Genomic DNA, 17500 nt, shown 5'->3' on the forward strand with positions numbered 1-17500 from the left:
TAACTCTCTCTCTCTCTCTAACTCTCTCTCTCGCTCTCTCTCCCCTCTCTCTCTCTCTCTCTCTCTCTAACTCTCTCTATCTATCTCTCTCTCTCTCTAACTCTCTCTCTCTCTCTCTCTCTCTCTAACTCTCTCTCTCTCTAACTCTCTCTCTCTCTCTCGCTCTCTCTCTAACTCTCTCTCTCTCTAACTCTCTCTCTCTCTCTCGCTCTCTCTCTAACTCTCTCTCTCTAACTCTCTCTCGCTCTCTCTCTCTCTCTCTAACTCTCTCTCTCTCTGTCTCTTTCTCTCTCTCTCTCTAACTCTCTCTCTCTCTCTCTCTCTCTCTCTCTAACTCTCTCTCTCTAACTCTCTCTCTCTCTAACTCTCTCTCTCTCTAACTCTCTCTCTCTCTCTCGCTCTCTCTCTAACTCTCTCTCTCTAACTCTCTCTCTCTAACTCTCTCTCTCTAACTCTCTCTCTCTCTCTCTCTAACTCTCTCTCTCTCTCGCTCTCTCTCCCCTGCAGACGATCAGCCGGGCGTTCATGAACGGCAGCGCTCTGGAGCACGTGGTGGAGTTCGGTCTGGACTACCCTGAGGGGATGGCGGTGGACTGGTTGGGGAAGAACCTTTACTGGGCCGACACGGGGACGAACCGCATCGAGGTGGCAAAGCTGGACGGGCAGCACCGGCAGGTCCTGGTGTGGAAGGACCTGGACAGTCCCCGGGCGCTGGCTCTGGACCCCGCCGAGGGGTACATGTACTGGACGGAGTGGGGAGGGAAGCCCAAGATCGACCGCGCGGCGATGGACGGGACGGGGCGGATCACTCTGGTGGCCGACGTGGGCCGAGCCAACGGGCTGACCATCGACTACGCCGAGAGACGACTGTACTGGACCGACCTCGACACCACGCTCATCGAGTCCTCCAACATGCTCGGTGAGCTGCAGGGTTTTCTTCTTCTTCTGCTCTCCTTCTTTCCTCGTTTGCATTTATTCTTCTTCATGTCTTTTATATTCCTCCTGTCCTCCTCTCCATCGTCTCCTCCTCCTCAGGTCTGGATCGGGAGGTGATAGCGGATGACCTCCCTCACCCGTTCGGCCTCACCCAGTACCAGGACTACATCTACTGGACGGACTGGAGCCAGCGCAGCATCGAGCGCGCCAACAAGACGAGCGGGCAGAACCGCACGGTCATCCAGGGTCACCTGGACTACGTCATGGACATCCTGGTGTTCCACTCGTCGCGTCAGGGCGGCTGGAACGCCTGCGCCTCCACCAACGGTCACTGCTCCCACCTCTGCCTCGCCGTGCCCGTCAGCAGCTTCGTCTGCGGATGCCCCGCCCACTTCTCGCTCAACTACGACAACAAGACGTGCAGCGGTGAGGAAAGTGTGTGTGTGTGTGTGTGTGTGTGTCTGTGTGTCTGTGTGTGTGTGTGTGTGTTTTAAATTCATGGCGTTCATTTCTCTCTCAGCTCCGACGTCCTTCCTGCTGTTCAGTCAGAAGACGGCGATCAATCGGATGGTGATCGACGAGCAGCAGAGTCCTGACATCATCCTGCCGATCCACAGCCTGAGGAACGTCCGCGCCATCGACTACGACCCGCTGGACAAACAGCTGTACTGGATCGACTCCAAGCAGAACGTCATCCGCCGCGCGCAGGAGGACGGCAACCAGGTGAGGACTCACCGTTACCCGTTACAGAAGTTTCAAAATAAAACCCAGTATCTGACCCCGCCTCCTCTCGTCCAATCAGAGCATGACGGTGGTGTCGAGCTCGATGGGCGGAGCCAGCCAGGGCCTGCAGCTTTACGACCTGAGCATCGACATCTACAGCCGCTTCATCTACTGGACGAGCGAGGTCACCAACGTCATCAACGTCACGCGCACCGACGGCAGCCGGGTGGGCGTGGTGCTGAGGGGCGAACACGACAAGCCGCGCGCCATCGTGGTCAACCCGGAGAGAGGGTCAGTGAGGTCACAGGTTGACCGATTTTTATTTACAGACATGAAAAAAGTTTAACTTCATGATCTGGATGTTACATTTTATTCTATTCGTTCTGGTGTAAACTCTCTCGGGACTCGTGCCGCTGCGGCGCTCGTTTGGAGCTTTAATTTCAGGTTTCTTCTTCAGCCGGGTCGCCGTGGTAACCTCGTGGTCATCGTGTGGTTCAGAGATGAAGTCTGCAGACGTTCAGAGCGGGAAGCAAACAAACACTGCAGCCTGTGGGTTAAACGTTCCCCTGTGCGCTGTCTTGCAGGTACATGTACTTCACCAACCTGCTGGAGCGCTCGCCAAAGATCGAGCGGGCGGCGCTGGACGGGACGGAGCGGGAGGTGCTGTTCTTCAGCGGGCTGGGGAAACCGGTCGCCCTCGCCATCGACAACGAGGTGGGGAAGCTGTTCTGGGTGGACTCGGACCTGAGGCGCATCGAGAGCAGCGACCTGTCAGGTGAGTCGGAGAGCGAGTCCCAGCAGGAGGACGAAGGAGAGTCCGGGTTTAGACGACGAGCCTCTCGTCTTCATCGCTCTGCAGATTAATGTTCGGAAAAAAAACGATATCCAAGTATCAAAACGTTGACATGTTAAAAAAAAACCTGTGTGTTAAACGGGGGTGAACGTGTGAACATCAGGTTTTGGACTCTTCTCTCTCGGTGTTGGCTCGGTGCCTCGAGCTCAGCACATTCCTGTTATTCTCCAGAGCCCCACGCAGCCCGCCAGGAATGTAAACCATCTGTGAGCCGGGCCGAGTCACCACCGAGTCCCACTAACCCCCCCTCCCCCCCCCGCCCCCCCGTCGTCTTAGTGCTGAACGAACCGAGTCGCTGCCCGAGTCGTAGAGCGTCTTTAAGTCCTCGTCTGTGACTCCTGGTGTTTTAACTCTCGTTCTGCTGAAACCTCAACATTGCTTTGCAGAGGCTGCTGGCGCCCCCTTCAGGCCAGTTTGGTTAATAACAACTACAGCTCGAGCTCTAAATAGAGCTGTCATGATACCAGAAGTTTTAACTCTCTCTATTTAATTTTGTTACCACGGCAACACAAATAAAAGCCCCAGATATCCAATATTGGATAATTTATTGATTTTAATTATCTTGTCTCTTGTGTAATTTCTCATGTGTTGACTTGTGGCTGACTTCGGTGTGTCGCTGTCCCCTCCCCCCGCCCCCCCCCGCCTCCCTCACACCTCAGTTTCTCACCCATTCAGTTCCCTCTCCTCCTGAAGTTTTTTCTCCCTACAACCTTGTTTTGTTTCTTCCCCCTCGGTGGTTTTTCTTCTAAACCAGGAGCCAATCGGATCGTGATCGCTGACTCCAACATCCTGCAGCCGGTGGGCCTGACGGTGTTCGGGAACCACCTGTACTGGATCGACAAGCAGCAGCAGATGATCGAACGCATCGACAAAACGACCAGGGAGGGGCGCACCAAGATCCAGGCCCGCATCGCCTACCTGAGCGACATCCACGCCGTGCACGAGCTGGACATGAGGGACTACAGTGAGTCTGAGACGTGAAACTCTCACCTGGTTTTTGAAGATCGTTTTCATGATGCAACGAGAGGGGGGCGGAGCTTAGCGTCACGTCTCACCTGCTCTCTCTCCCTGCAGGTAAACACCCGTGCACGTGGGATAACGGCGGCTGCTCGCACATCTGCATCGTGAAGGGCGACGGGACGACTCGCTGCTCGTGCCCCGTCCACCTGGTGCTGCTGCAGGACGAGCTCTCCTGTGGAGGTGAGACCCGGCCCACACAAGTCCAAGTCCTCTTACTGGTTTATACAGAATCCCAGTCTCACCCTGTCCCCCCCCCTTTCAGAGCCCCCCACCTGCTCCCCCGAGCAGTTCTCCTGCACGTCGGGGGAGGTGGACTGCATCCCGCAGGCATGGAGGTGCGACGGTTACCCTGAGTGCGACGACAGCAGCGACGAGGAGGACTGTCCCGTCTGCTCCGAATCAGAGTTCCAGTGCGACAGCCGGCAGTGCATCGACCTGAGCCTGCGCTGCAACGGGGAGGTCAACTGTCAGGACCGCTCGGACGAGAACAAGTGTGAAGGTGAGGCGGGAGACGGGAGAGAGGGAACACGAGAAGAGAAGGAGAGGATGATGATGATGGTGATGATGATGATGATGATGATGATAGTGATGATGATGGTGATGATGATGGTGATAGTGATGATGGTGGTGATGGTGATGATGATGGTGGTGATGATGGTGAAGATGGTGATGTTGATAGTGATGATGATGGTGATGATGGTGATGATGATGGTGATGATGGTGATGATGATGGTGATGATGTTGATGGTGGTGATGATGGTGAAGATGGTGATGTTGATAGTGATGATGATGGTGATGATGGTGATGATGATGGTGATGATGGTGATGATGATGATGATGATGATGATGATGGTGGTGATGATGGTGAAGATGGTGATGTTGATAGTGATGATGGTGGTGATGATGGTGATGATGTTGATAGTGGTGATGTTGATAGTGATGATGGTGATGATGGTGATGATGGTGATGTTGATAGTGGTGATGTTGATAGTGGTGATGTTGTTGGTGGTGATGATATTTATGATGTTCATGGTTTTGATAGTGATGATGTTTATGATGATGATGATGATGATGGTGATGATAGTGATGTTGATAGTGATGATGTTTATGATGATGATGATGGTGATGATAGTGATGATGGTGGTGATGATGGTGATGATGATGGTGATGATGGTGGTGATGGTGATGATGATGGTGATGATGGTGATGATGGTGGTGATGATGGTGAAGATGGTGATGTTGATAGTGATGATGGTGATGATGGTGATGATGATGGTGATGATGGTGATGATGATGATGGTGATGATGATGGTGATGATGGTGATGATGATGGTGATGGTGATGATGATGGTGATGATGGTGATGTTGATAGTGGTGATGTTGATAGTGGTGATGTTGATAGTGGTGATGTTGTTGGTGGTGATGATATTTATGATGTTCATGGTTTTGATAGTGATGATGTTTATGATGATGATGATGGTGATGATAGTGATGATGATGGTGATGATAGTGATGATGATAGTGATGATGGTGGTGATGGTGATGTTGATAGTGATGATGTTTATGATGATGATGATGGTGATGATGATAGTGATGATGATAGTGGTGATGATGGTGATGATGGTGATGATGATGGTGATGATGGTGGTGATGGTGATGATGATGGTGATGATGGTGATGATGGTGGTGATGATGGTGAAGATGGTGATGTTGATAGTGATGATGGTGGTGATGATGGTGATGATGGTGATGGTGATGATGGTGATGATGATGGTGATGATGGTGATGATGGTGGTGATGATGGTGATGTTGATAGTGGTGATGTTGATAGTGGTGATGTTGATAGTGGTGATGTTGTTGGTGGTGATGATATTTATGATGTTCATGGTTTTGATAGTGATGATGTTTATGATGATGATGATGGTGATGATGGTGATGATAGTGATGATGATAGTGATGATGGTGGTGATGGTGATGTTGATAGTGATGATGTTTATGATGATGATGATAGTGATGATGATAGTGATGATGGTGATGATGGTGAAGATGGTGATGTTGATAGTGATGATGGTGGTGATGATGGTGATGATGGTGATGATGGTGAAGATGGTGATGTTGATAGTGATGATGGTGGTGATGATGGTGAAGATGGTGATGTTGATAGTGATGATGGTGGTGATGATGGTGATGATGGTGATGATGATGGTGATGATGATGATGGTGATGATGGTGATGATGATGGTGATGATGGTGATGTTGATAGTGATGGTGGTGATGGTGGTGATGGTGATGATGATGGTGATGATGGTGATGATGATGGTGATGATGGTGATTTTGATAGTGATGATGGTGATGGTGATGATGATGGTGATGTTGATAGTGGTGATGTTGTTGGTGGTGATGATATTTATGATGTTCATGGTTTTGATAGTGATGATGATGATGATGATGGTGATGATAGTGATGTTGATAGTGATGATGTTGATGATGATGATGGTGATGATAGTGATGATGATAGTGATGATGTTTATGATGATGATGGTGATGATAGTGATGTTGATAGTGATGATGTTTATGATGATGATGGTGGTGATAGTGATGTTGATAGTGATGATGTTTATGATGATGATGGTGGTGATAGTGATGTTGATAGTGATGATGTTTATGATGTTGATGGTTTTGATAGTGATAATGGTGATAATGGTGGTGATAGTGGTGATGATGATGGTGGTGATAATGGTGATAGTGGTGATGATGGTGATAGAGGTGGTGATGATGGTGATGATGGTGATGTTGATAGTGATGATGATAGTGATGTTGATAGTGATGATATTTATGATGTTGATGGTTTTGATAGTGATAATGGTGATGATGGTGGTGATAATGGTGGTGATAATGGTGATAGTGGTGATGATGGTGATAGTGATGATAGTGATGATGATGGTGTTATTTTCTCTCCACAGTCCGTTGTCCTCCTGATCAGTTCACCTGCTCCAACGGTCAGTGCATCGGAAAACACAAGAAGTGCGACCACAACATGGACTGTACCGACAACTCGGACGAGATCGGCTGCTGTGAGTCTGAACACGTCTTCTGACCGGCTGACATGATTGTGATTATGGACTCGAGTTTCTCCGTTTCCATGGATACTAAATAAAACAATCTGACCATGACATCAAATGTTTAAACCGCTCTGACGCGTTCTGAGCTTCCTGTCCGCCCCTAAATCAGCTTCTCCTTCAGCGTAAATCAAACGTGTTTTAACTTGAGAGAAATGGATCTCTGTTCTGAAGTACGTCCGGTACATGTTTCTGTTAACGGTCAATAAAGTTTTTATCCGGAGTGAGATCCAATTCAAGCAGAACTTGAGCCCCGCTGTGTTTCTATTAACGGTCTGTACAAACAATTACAAGCAAATCTTTTCTTAATATTGATCATCTTCTTCGTCTTCTGTGGTTTCAGACCCGACCGAGGAGCCGCCTCCTCCTCCCAACACGACCATCGGCTCCATCGTGGGCGTGGTCATGGCGCTGTTCGTGGTGGGGGCCGTGTACTTCGTCTGTCAGCGCGTCCTCTGTCCTCAGATGAAGGACGACGGTGAGACGGTCACCAATGACTTCGTGGTCCACGGGCCGTCCTCGGTGCCGCTCGGATACGTGCCGCACCCGAGCTCGCTGTCCAGCTCGCTGCCAGGTGGGACGCACGCCACCATCTTTTATTTCATCGTATTTTAGAAGGTAAACACGATGCTGACGTTTGTGTTCGATTTCGTCCACAGGAATGTCCAGAGGGAAGTCTGTGATCGGCTCGCTCAGCATCATGGGCGGGAGCAGCGGGCCGCCGTACGACCGCGCCCACGTGACCGGAGCGTCATCAAGCAGCTCGTCCAGCACCAAGGGGACATATTTCCCCCCGGTAAGAGAGAGAGAGAGAGAGAGAGAGAGAGAGAGAGACTTTCAGCAGCTACAGTTTCTAGATAAATCTGATTCATGGAGTTAATGTTTTTGTTTTTCTCCCACAGATCTTGAACCCTCCTCCGTCTCCCGCCACGGTCCGCTCGCAGTACACGATGGAGTTCGGTTATTCATCCAACAGTCCCTCGACTCACAGATCGTACAGGTACAGAAACATTCACAGATAGCTCCGTAAACAATAGGACAAGGAGAGAGAAAGCACCGAGACACCCAAGACCTTCCAGAGAGGGGCGTGGTCAGATACAGCTCATTTATATATTTAAAGATACAGACACAGAAACAGCCTGTTCTGAGCAGGGCTGAAATAGAGGGGTTTATAGACATGATCAAATACAGGATCAGAGTGGATTTAGAACAAGAAACTTCACACACATGTTTTGAGGAGCTCTGAGACTTATTTACACTGAAGAAGAGGAGGAGGATATGTGACCTGATGTGTAAAGTTTCTTGTTTACGGTGAGAAGGCAGACTCAGAGGGCAGAACAAACACCTAGCTGTGGGAGGAGTCACCCACCTGGGGGAGGGGCTACTGCCCTTTGTGATGTCATGAAGGGAAAAATTAATAAACCTCTCTCTCAGTTACAGGCCGTACACGTACCGTCACTTCGCCCCTCCCACAACCCCCTGCAGCACTGACGTGTGTGACAGCGACTACACGCCGGGACGCCGAGCGCCGCTCAAGTCCAGCGCCACCGCCAAGGGCTACACCAGCGACCTCAACTACGACTCGGAGCCTTTCCCGCCGCCGCCGACGCCCCGCAGCCAGTACCTGTCGGCGGAGGAGAACTGTGAGAGCTGCCCGCCGTCGCCTTACACCGAACGCAGCTACTCCCACCACCTCTACCCGCCGCCGCCATCACCCTGCACGGACTCCTCGTGAGCCAAACCCCCCCACACACACAGAAACCCCGACACACACCCCCCTACCCACCCCTCCGCATAGCTCCGCCCCCTCACTGTAAATAGCAATTGTGCATAAATGAGGATAAAAATGGGAAGGAGAGACTGAGGACGGCGAGGACGAGAAAAGGAAACACGGGAGCTGCAGAACATTTGTACATTAAAAAGAGAAAAAGCATATTTATATATTTTCTATACAGTGTTTACTGATGATGCCATAGAGGTTTGTATTAAGAAATTTGTACATTTTTTAAGAAAAAGGTTTTATTAAAATCATCACAAATATAAGTTGCCTTAAAGCGGGAGACAAGAAGGACACGAAGCACGCCACGATCAGCGGACGTTTTTAACTTATCTGATGCCAAATATGAAAAACACCCACAGCTGCGGGGGAGGGGGGGAGGACGCTCTGCATGGCGGCCATCTTGTCCGTGGTTACCATGGAAACTGGATCAGCAGCGGCCCCGGAGGAGATGTGGTACCGGGTCATTGGTTTTGAATTGACCTCCTCGTTAGAAGCGGTTTCGGAGGGCGGCGTCCGCGTGGGCGTGAGTCATGTGATGAGTCGTGACGACGTGGCGCTCTGAGTGACTGGAGGTCGTGTTTGTTACACATCAAACTACAAAACGCTCCGACGAGGCCGCGGGCCGTCAGAGCAAGCGTTCAGTTTGAATTCTTTTTTTTAATACTACGGAGGCCCTGAAGGGACACAAACCTGTCTGAGACAATCACACTTTGATTTGTTTGTATTTTGCACGCCACAAACGTGTTCCTCTTCAAACGCCTTGCTGTGCGCCACAAACTGTTTGCTACCAGAAGCTGCATCGAACAATCTGATACACATCAGCACAAAACCTGAGCAGCTGTAAAAAAAAAAAAAGAATAAGTGAGTTGCAAATTGTTGCACACCTCAAACTGTAGCGTGCTTGAGGCGCCGTGTTTCAAAGAGCGTGCTGCTTCCTGACGCACGCCACAAACTACACGTTGTGCAGAAGATGTCACACTTTTGATGCCACGGCAACAACAAGTCCCTGTTACAAGTTTTTCCTCTCGTGTTCCTCGTGGGCCTCCGTACAAACGCCAAAACGCCCTCCCCCCGCGTTGACGTCACATGACTCACGCCGTCAGACGGTCCCGACAAGGTTTAAACCAAAACGTTTGTGTTTGTGACTCTTTGTTGTCGTGGAAACGTCTTGACGCTCGACTTCACAGAGAGAGAAATGACCCAAAGCTGCGTCATCCTCCATGTTTTTTTATTTTGTTCGTTTTTTTTTATTTCTGTTCTCTCGCTCGGAGGACGCGGCGTTTCACCACAAACACGATCTGTGCCTGACCACTTCATATCTGTTTTGTTTTTTTATTTTACGCCCACGCAGAGGAAACCAGTGCCCACTAAATGCTCGATAGTATTTTTGTACCGCGTTGTGTAGATACGTATTTATAAGCTATTTAGAAATCGTTGTAAATCTGACCTTTGAACTCTCGCAGTACTTTTCATTCCGTCTTTTTTTATATTGCCTCATTATATTTTTCTACAGAAAATCACGTCAGACGTACGCCGACAATCTCAGATCAGTCAATCGAAGAACATATCCAGGTTTCTCGTGTCTGTAAGGTCAAAGGTCAAAGGTTGAAGGACTGTTGTGCCAAAAAGAAAAAAAGAAATGACGTGGAGGCGGACGAGGACGGCGAACACGAGGCATCCGTTCTGTTGCCTTGAAAACATCTTTTGTTACTTTTTAAAAAATGTGTTTTTTGTCGTCTTTGTGCTCGCCGCGTCGCCTCGTCGGAGGAGGCGGGGGAGAGTTTTCCCTCCGCGTCGTCAAACTCTCGGTTTTCGCCACCGACTCTCCGGAGGTCACGTCGTAGAGAGAAACAACACCAGCATGAGTCTGACAATCTGAAGAATAAAGACGTAAACTCGACTTTTGGCTCTTAAACGGGAAACAAATCTCCTCGTTGCATCAAAGTTCATCATCCGTCTTAACGAGGCTTCTAGCACGCCGATCCCCCGCCATACCTCCGTCTAGAAAACGTTTCATTCTCGACCGTATTTAACAGTCCACTGATTTCTACTTGGCTGTTTTTATAAAAAAATTCCAACAAATTTTAAACGTTTTGAAGCGTAATTTGGCGGCAAAGTACGGAAGCCCTAAACGGACATTCATCCGGCTGTTTTCTCGAAAAGTGAACTCGTAATCATGGGAAGATCGGCGCTGCTACCCCCTGAGATAACGACATAAAAATATCACTAATATTTCTGTGCGCCCAAGACGTTAAAAAAAATGTGATGTTTATCGACTCTGGAGCTCTGCGGGATAATTTCTCGCCGCCAGAACTCGTATTAATCGTCGAGAAACCGCCAAAAACAAAACCCCGACGCCACAAGTCCGGTTTAACCCAGAAGCGTTTCATGATGTTTTTTGGTTTTTTTGGCCCTCTGCTGCCTCCGTACATCCTCAGCTAGTGTCCACACCTGGTGACCAGCTGAGCTCTACCTGTGGTACAATCTCACACACACACACACACACACACACTCAAGCGCACACACACCTGTGGAGACGTTCTCATTCTCTAACTGCACTTTACAGAACTTTGATCTTTTTAACTGGTACAAAACAACTTTTTTTTTTCGTGCAGCTGGAGGAACGATGTGTTTTTAAAAGAAAAGAAACATGGTGGACGTTTGTTTGTGTCCAAAACGAGACGAGTGACACACGAAGAGGAGCTTCATGAATTTTAGTTTCACGTTTTTATCGTCTGATTTTGTGAATCGTTCCTTTTAAAGATCTCACTTTCTCTCATTTCTTCCATTTGATTCATGATTATTGTTACTTTCCCGAGGTCGAGATTTACGTCTTTGAACTTCCTGTAAAAATGTCTGTGAGCCCGTCGAATCTGACGCTCGTTATGTCTAAAATCTTTTTACTCCAGAGGAAGATGAGATCAATCTGTTTGATCTCAACGTTTTGATGGATGCAAAGCTCCAACATTTTTCATTTCAGGTCATTTCAACTCGTTTTATTTTCGATTTTAAGAAGCACATAACGAAGGTTTAAACAGCCAAAAAGCACAATCATGACACTCGTCTTTATGTCCACTTGTTCACCGTGGTCGTGTGGACAGCGCTCAGTCCATGCGTGTGCACATTTCTGGTTTGATGCCCGACAAAATCTCCCTTTCAGGCGTCGCAGATTTTTTTTTAAACTGCAAAAATCTCAAATTGTAACAAAAAGTTGTGTTGCACTAAATGTAAACCACGTTCACCTGAAGAGTCCAGAAGAAAAACATCTGATTTCAAGGTTTTACAAACAATAAGCAGCAGAATTTAACTTTTAATTACTTAAAAATAAAAAGCAAAATGTACTTAAGTCACTGGAAATGAGAGGGATCTTTAAAAATCAGTTTCTGCATCTCATCTGGAGTCACTTAAGTTTATTTTTTTTATGCTGCATCAGCAGATTTTTTTTACTTTTGTACAAGTGATTCTGTCTTCTTACATCCTGACATCAGAGGTTTTTCTACTCTTGTCGGGTGAATGTGGTGAAGTGTGATGTTTGTTTGATCCGACACGAGACATAAACTTTCTTAGATTTGAGTTTTTTGCAGGTTTGAAAAAAAAAATCTGCTAAATATTTCCAAGAAAAGCGACAAATCCAGCGTGTCATTGTGAGATTAGTTTGTGTCCTCTTTGTGTTGAAACATCTCGGACTCGGACTGATGTTTGTCTCGTGTGGACGTTTTGTACAGGATGTGACGAAGGTTTGCTGAAAAGGTTCAAAGGAAGTAGAAATGTAAAAAAAAAAAAAAAAAAGATTGAATAAGCACTTTGCTCTCCAGGTTGTTGTTTTTTTTTTTTCCTCTGAGGTTCGACAGAAAAGCAGAAACGTTTGTGTCGTCGTCGTTTCCCCACATGTCCTTCATCCAGTCTGTTGCTCTCATGGTGCTCTGAGGACGTTTGTGTGGACACGACCGACACTTTGGTTTTTCGTTGTGTTCGTTTCATTTCCACCGACTGTCCGTTTTTATACGATGACTCTTACCTGTAAACAGAGGATCAGATGGACCTGTACAGCTCATCCAGCTGCCACCATAAGCTGTTGTAACTCATCAAATGCTGATTTTTTTTTTCCCTTTTTGTTAAATATAAAGTGAGTGAACTTTTAAACTGAGTGTCTGCGTGCTGATTGATGACCGTTAAATATTTATACTGTAACCTTTAAATGTCCAATCAGTGAGATGATAAAGGTATCTTACTCTCTGATCATTAAGGAAACATGCTATGTTGAAGTGCTGGCTTCTCTGACAACAATGCAGCAGCCAGTATGTCCTCCTTCTAACTTTAGATTCTGCTCCTGAATGCTCTGGATTTGTTTGGACCAGAGAAGGTAGGCGCTTTTAAGACCCCCCCCACACACGGCTGTTTTGGACACCCCTCGAGCAGTTATCAGCTCAAACCAACAGGTGTTGCAGCGATGGAATGTTTAGAATTTGGACTGCAGTACCCATTTTACACACTAGGTGTCAGTTACATATTCCTCCATATGTAGGTTTGAGTCATTACGATGTTATATAAGTGGGAGGGATCGTGTCAGAGTCCGGTAGGTTTCGATCAACTGTATCGCCTCCTCTGCAGAAACCGTAATAACTGAAGATCAAGCTTTTCTTGCCTCTGCAGTTCTAGAGAAAAGCCACTGACTGCCTTTAATATAAGTATATAAGTATATTAATATATAATATAATATACATTTCCACAATTTCCCTGTTTGGGATCAATAAAGTAATTCTATTCTATTCTCTAAGCAGCTGAGAGGGTTAAACACATTTTATCTGCCGCCTCTCTTCCGAGTATTACAGTAGATGCAGTCCACGCCCCTTTCTCTCCTACCCGAGCGCTGATTGGCCGGATCCTTCAACGTGACCTGAAGAAAGCGGAAGCAGAGGACTCCGCCGCAGAGAGAAGGCTGAGGAAATAAACAAAATATAGACGGTGACATCTTTATGATTTTAAACCGTAAAGACACCGAATATAAAGTCACCGTTTGTCAGTTTGACGTGTCAGCTACCTGAGCCGGTGAGTCTGCGCGGTTTAAACGGTTAGCTTGTTAGCTCGTTAGCTCGTTAATGTTCGTGTCCGCTGAAAGTGAAAATATAAAAACAGAAACTTAAAACACAAACTGTCCGTTTACAGGAACTAACCTGACAGCTAGGAGACTCTGAAACATCTGACTCTTTACTGATTTACTTCATCTAACGTCTGTAATCACCGACTTTTATCATCAAACCGTAAATATATTAAATCTTTATTATTATTATTTGATGTTTTTGTATTAATGGCGGACTGTTAAATAAAGAGTGACGTCTTCAGGTGTATTAAAGTATTTTAATTATTCCTGTATCATCGTCACGGCTCTTTATCTCTGGAGGTTTTCTGTTTGAGGCCTCAACGGGAATTTCCCACAAACAGACGCACGCACCGCGACGTCAAGAATACGTAATGACGTAACGATTACGCAGCAAAAATCAAAACATAAACAGAGGACAATTTTATTTTTATTTTTTATTTTTAAAGATTTGTTTATTTGGAAAACATAAACTTCACAAACAAATCCACTGTCAATATGAACATTTTGTGGTGTGTTTCAAACAGACACAAAAACATATAAATAAATAATAATAATAATAATAATAATAATAATAATACATGAATAACCAGAGAAAATCTAGATGCATATACTTAAATAGATTTAGCAAGTGTACTTCTAATATACCCCTATATCAATTAGGCAATTCTATATAGTTATAATATAACTATATTACAACTATACTAATAATAATACTATTAACAACAGCATCAATAATTACAATAATTGTTTGTATGCAAAGTACTGATTGAGAAAGAAATAAGAGATAGAACACACAGATCCAGTGTCTATTCACTTGTAATATATCTAATTGTAACAATTGCTATTATTGTTTTAAGTAATAATAATTAAAACAAAGAATTTAGAGAAAAACAAAAACAAAAAAACTGAAACAAATCCCCTCACCCCACAAGTTCTAGAACAATAATAATAATAATAATTTCTATAGCACTTTGAAAAAAAAGAAGATAAATGTGAAGAAGAAAAATATTAGATTAAAAAAATAATTAAATGAAATAGTGGAGGATTAGTCAGGCGGCAGTAACTCAGTCTGTAGGGACTTGGGTTGGTTCAAGGCCCGGTTTGGACCAGGACTGGACATTGATCTGGTAGCTGGAGAGGTGCCAGGTCACTTCCTGATTCACTGCCCAGGTTAGGGCAAGGCACCGAAACAGCTGATGGGGTTTTTTGATCAGCCCATCAAAAAATAGCCATATTTGTTAAGTTCAAAGTCAACTTTATTGTCAATTTCAAAATATGCCAGACATACAGTGGAATCGAAATTGCGTTTGTCTCCGTCCCGCAGTGCAATACAACCAAAATAAGATAAAATAAGATAAATAATATTTACAGTAATAAATTCTAAATAGTGCAGAATTAATTAATTAACAACAAGACATTAGTCTGATATTGGGTGTCTATAACTTCTATTTCTGTTGCCATGGTGTCAAAACAGTGTTCGATATAGTTCGATTTTCTTTTACTTGAATCAAATCTAATTTCAAGATTCTGGTTTTGACCCTCCCTGAAAGCAATGACTTAAAATGTGATCAGTTTCTGTGTTTTCACGTCCGTTTGCAGCCGTCAGGATGCAGAGCACCACAAACTACCTGTGGCTGATCTCAGACCTGCTGGGTCAGGGAGCCACGGCCAACGTGTACCGCGGCAGACACAAGGTGACACTCACTCCAGATCCAGCTTGAGATCATATCTGTGTTACGTAACAATCAGATGTTAACTGAATTCTGTCTCGATGTCGTTGACGATGAAGAGTGAGAACGAGGCTCGTGTGTCCTCCCTCACTCTGAGCTGTAAAAACCCGACGACCTCACTGGATGTTTTTTGTGTTTGATTGTAGAAAACTGGAGACCTGTACGCCGTCAAAGTGTTCAACAACCTGAGTTTTTTGAGGCCGCTGGACGTCCAGATGAGAGAGTTCGAGGTTCTGAAGAAACTCAACCACAAAAACATCGTCAAGCTGTTCGCCGTGGAGGAAGAGGTCGGTGTTTTTATTCACTTCAACACTGCTCGCTTACTGCTCTTAGAGTCAGGCTTTAGGCTGCTTTTAGCTGGTGTTAGTTTAGCAGAATAACTACACCGGGCTCAGGTGTAGCTCTTAACTCAGGTACGACCCCGCCTTGACCCCAGACCTGGTGGCGCTGAGGGGTCGTCACAACTTGAATCCTATTTGAGGCTAACGTTGACAAAATGAAGATAGTTTTTGAGGTGGTGCTGAGTCTAAATCTGTTCCTCTCCTCGTCTGTCAGTCAAACACTCGTCATAAAGTCCTGGTGATGGAGTACTGTCCGTGTGGAAGTCTCTACACGGTGTTGGAGGAGTCGTCCAACGCGTACGGCCTCCCCGAAGACGAGTTCCTGATCGTCCTGCACGACGTTGGTGAGTGGCGGTTTCGATCCGATGTTAAATATTCAATGTGTCCCACCTGACTCTGAGGTGCTCTCTGATTGGCCCGTTCAGTGGCAGGTATGAACCACCTGAGGGAGTACGGTATCGTCCACCGGGACATCAAACCAGGAAACATCATGCGAGTGATCGGAGAGGAGGGGCGCTCCGTCTACAAACTGACCGACTTCGGCGCCGCCAGAGAGCTCGATGACGACGAGCAGTTTGTGTCTCTGTACGGCACGGAGGAATACCTGGTGAGAAACACACACACACACACACACACACACACACACACACACACACACACACACACACCTGTGCCCTCACTTATCAAACGTACGTACGGCAGAAAAATGGGTGTACGCTCATTTCCGCGCAAAGTTCGGCACTTATCAATCTGGACGTGAGCGGAGGGCACGCTCAAATCCCACGCCAGGTCTCACCTCGTGTACGCACGTTTTCAACTCAGTGTGGACTTACAGCGCCGTGAGTCTGTCTGTGGGAGAATAATTAGATCTACTATAACAGTGTTTGTTAAGACGGATAGATAGAGGTTCACAGATTTACTGTTACATAAGATATCTCAAATATATTTTATATTACGCTCCACCTCAAACGATCTCTGTAGAGTACATCGCTTTTTAAATAATGTTGAGCAGCGCGAGCTGTCAGGTGATTTATTTAGTTGTGTGTTTTATTTGATGAATTTTTGTTTGTTTAATCGATTTGCTTTAAAGATTAAAGATTAGAGAGGCTGCTTTCAGTAAATACATGCTGCAGATATCGCTGCAGAAAATACTGAGACAAATTAAAACAGAAAAACTAGAAACAGTTACTTTAAAAGGACTGAAAAACTTCCAGAGATACTAAATACATCTTTTAGCCTCTGAAATATGAAATATTTAGGAATACAGAACATCAACATTACATCATAACTAATCGGTACGTCCGGAGATTAAAATGATAAATACGCTGATGTGCCACATGCGTAATTGTGCACAGCAGACGCCCTGAGGCCAGAGACTACATGTGACATAATAACCAATAAAGAAATCTGGGGGCTGTAAGACGGAGTCAGGACCTTCTTTAATGTTAAATTCTTATGTTTGGAAAGAAAGCTCATCGGATGAGAAGTGCACATTGCACAGCGTTTGATCAAACACTTTATTCATGTGATGCAGGACGTTTCAGGTTTCTCTTCTCTTTTAAAGTCTCATAAATGGCGAGCTGCCAGTGCAGCTGACGTTAGCCGACACAGATGCAGGTTCACCTGAACCACTTGTGCCTGATATTGAAGCTGAACCGATGAAGGAAGCCACTCGCTCCACGATCTGGGATAATTTCAGGTGGGGTCCGGTTGGCGTCCTCCGGTCCGGGATCTGCTTCTTTTAAGACCCGCAACACTAGGCCACATTGTAGTGATCGTTTGGTCTGACCAGGTTTATTAAACTAAAAGTATTTTTAAAAATTATATTATAGCCTAGATTATGTACGTTACATATCACGGATGTTATATATTTTTCATATTTTAAAACATCGCTGTG

General features: G+C 45.9%; 2 protein-coding genes across 4 annotated transcripts in view; both read left to right on the plus strand.

Annotated features, from left to right (window-relative positions):
* Positions 1-12574, plus strand: part of lrp6 (low density lipoprotein receptor-related protein 6) — a 34491-nt gene extending 21917 nt beyond the window's left edge. The window contains exons 10-22 of one of the 2 annotated variants that reach the window (XM_065951127.1): positions 508-919; positions 1036-1362; positions 1457-1659; positions 1739-1950; positions 2244-2434; positions 3267-3476; positions 3587-3712; positions 3795-4031; positions 6496-6606; positions 6995-7225; positions 7311-7447; positions 7554-7651; positions 8086-12574. In XM_065951127.1, the coding sequence (XP_065807199.1) occupies positions 508-919; positions 1036-1362; positions 1457-1659; positions 1739-1950; positions 2244-2434; positions 3267-3476; positions 3587-3712; positions 3795-4031; positions 6496-6606; positions 6995-7225; positions 7311-7447; positions 7554-7651; positions 8086-8386 (2796 nt within the window). In that variant the 3' untranslated portion in view covers positions 8387-12574. The remainder of the gene's footprint in view (positions 1-507; positions 920-1035; positions 1363-1456; positions 1660-1738; positions 1951-2243; positions 2435-3266; positions 3477-3586; positions 3713-3794; positions 4032-6495; positions 6607-6994; positions 7226-7310; positions 7448-7553; positions 7652-8085) is intronic. The other variant, XM_065951129.1, reaches the window with a different exon arrangement.
* A 743-nt stretch (positions 12575-13317) lies between these two features.
* tbk1 (TANK-binding kinase 1) overlaps positions 13318-17500 on the plus strand; it is an 11694-nt gene continuing 7511 nt past the window's right edge. Inside the window, exons 1-5 of one of the 2 annotated variants that reach the window (XM_065951277.1) lie at positions 13318-13480; positions 15132-15226; positions 15409-15549; positions 15818-15947; positions 16029-16210. In XM_065951277.1, the coding sequence (XP_065807349.1) occupies positions 15140-15226; positions 15409-15549; positions 15818-15947; positions 16029-16210 (540 nt within the window). In that variant the 5' untranslated portion in view covers positions 13318-13480; positions 15132-15139. Of the gene's footprint in view, positions 13481-13599; positions 13693-15131; positions 15227-15408; positions 15550-15817; positions 15948-16028; positions 16211-17500 lie in introns of those variants that run through there. The other variant, XM_065951278.1, reaches the window with a different exon arrangement.

Source organism: Labrus bergylta, chromosome 23, assembly GCF_963930695.1.
Source record: "Labrus bergylta chromosome 23, fLabBer1.1, whole genome shotgun sequence".
NCBI lineage: Eukaryota > Metazoa > Chordata > Actinopteri > Labriformes > Labridae > Labrus > Labrus bergylta.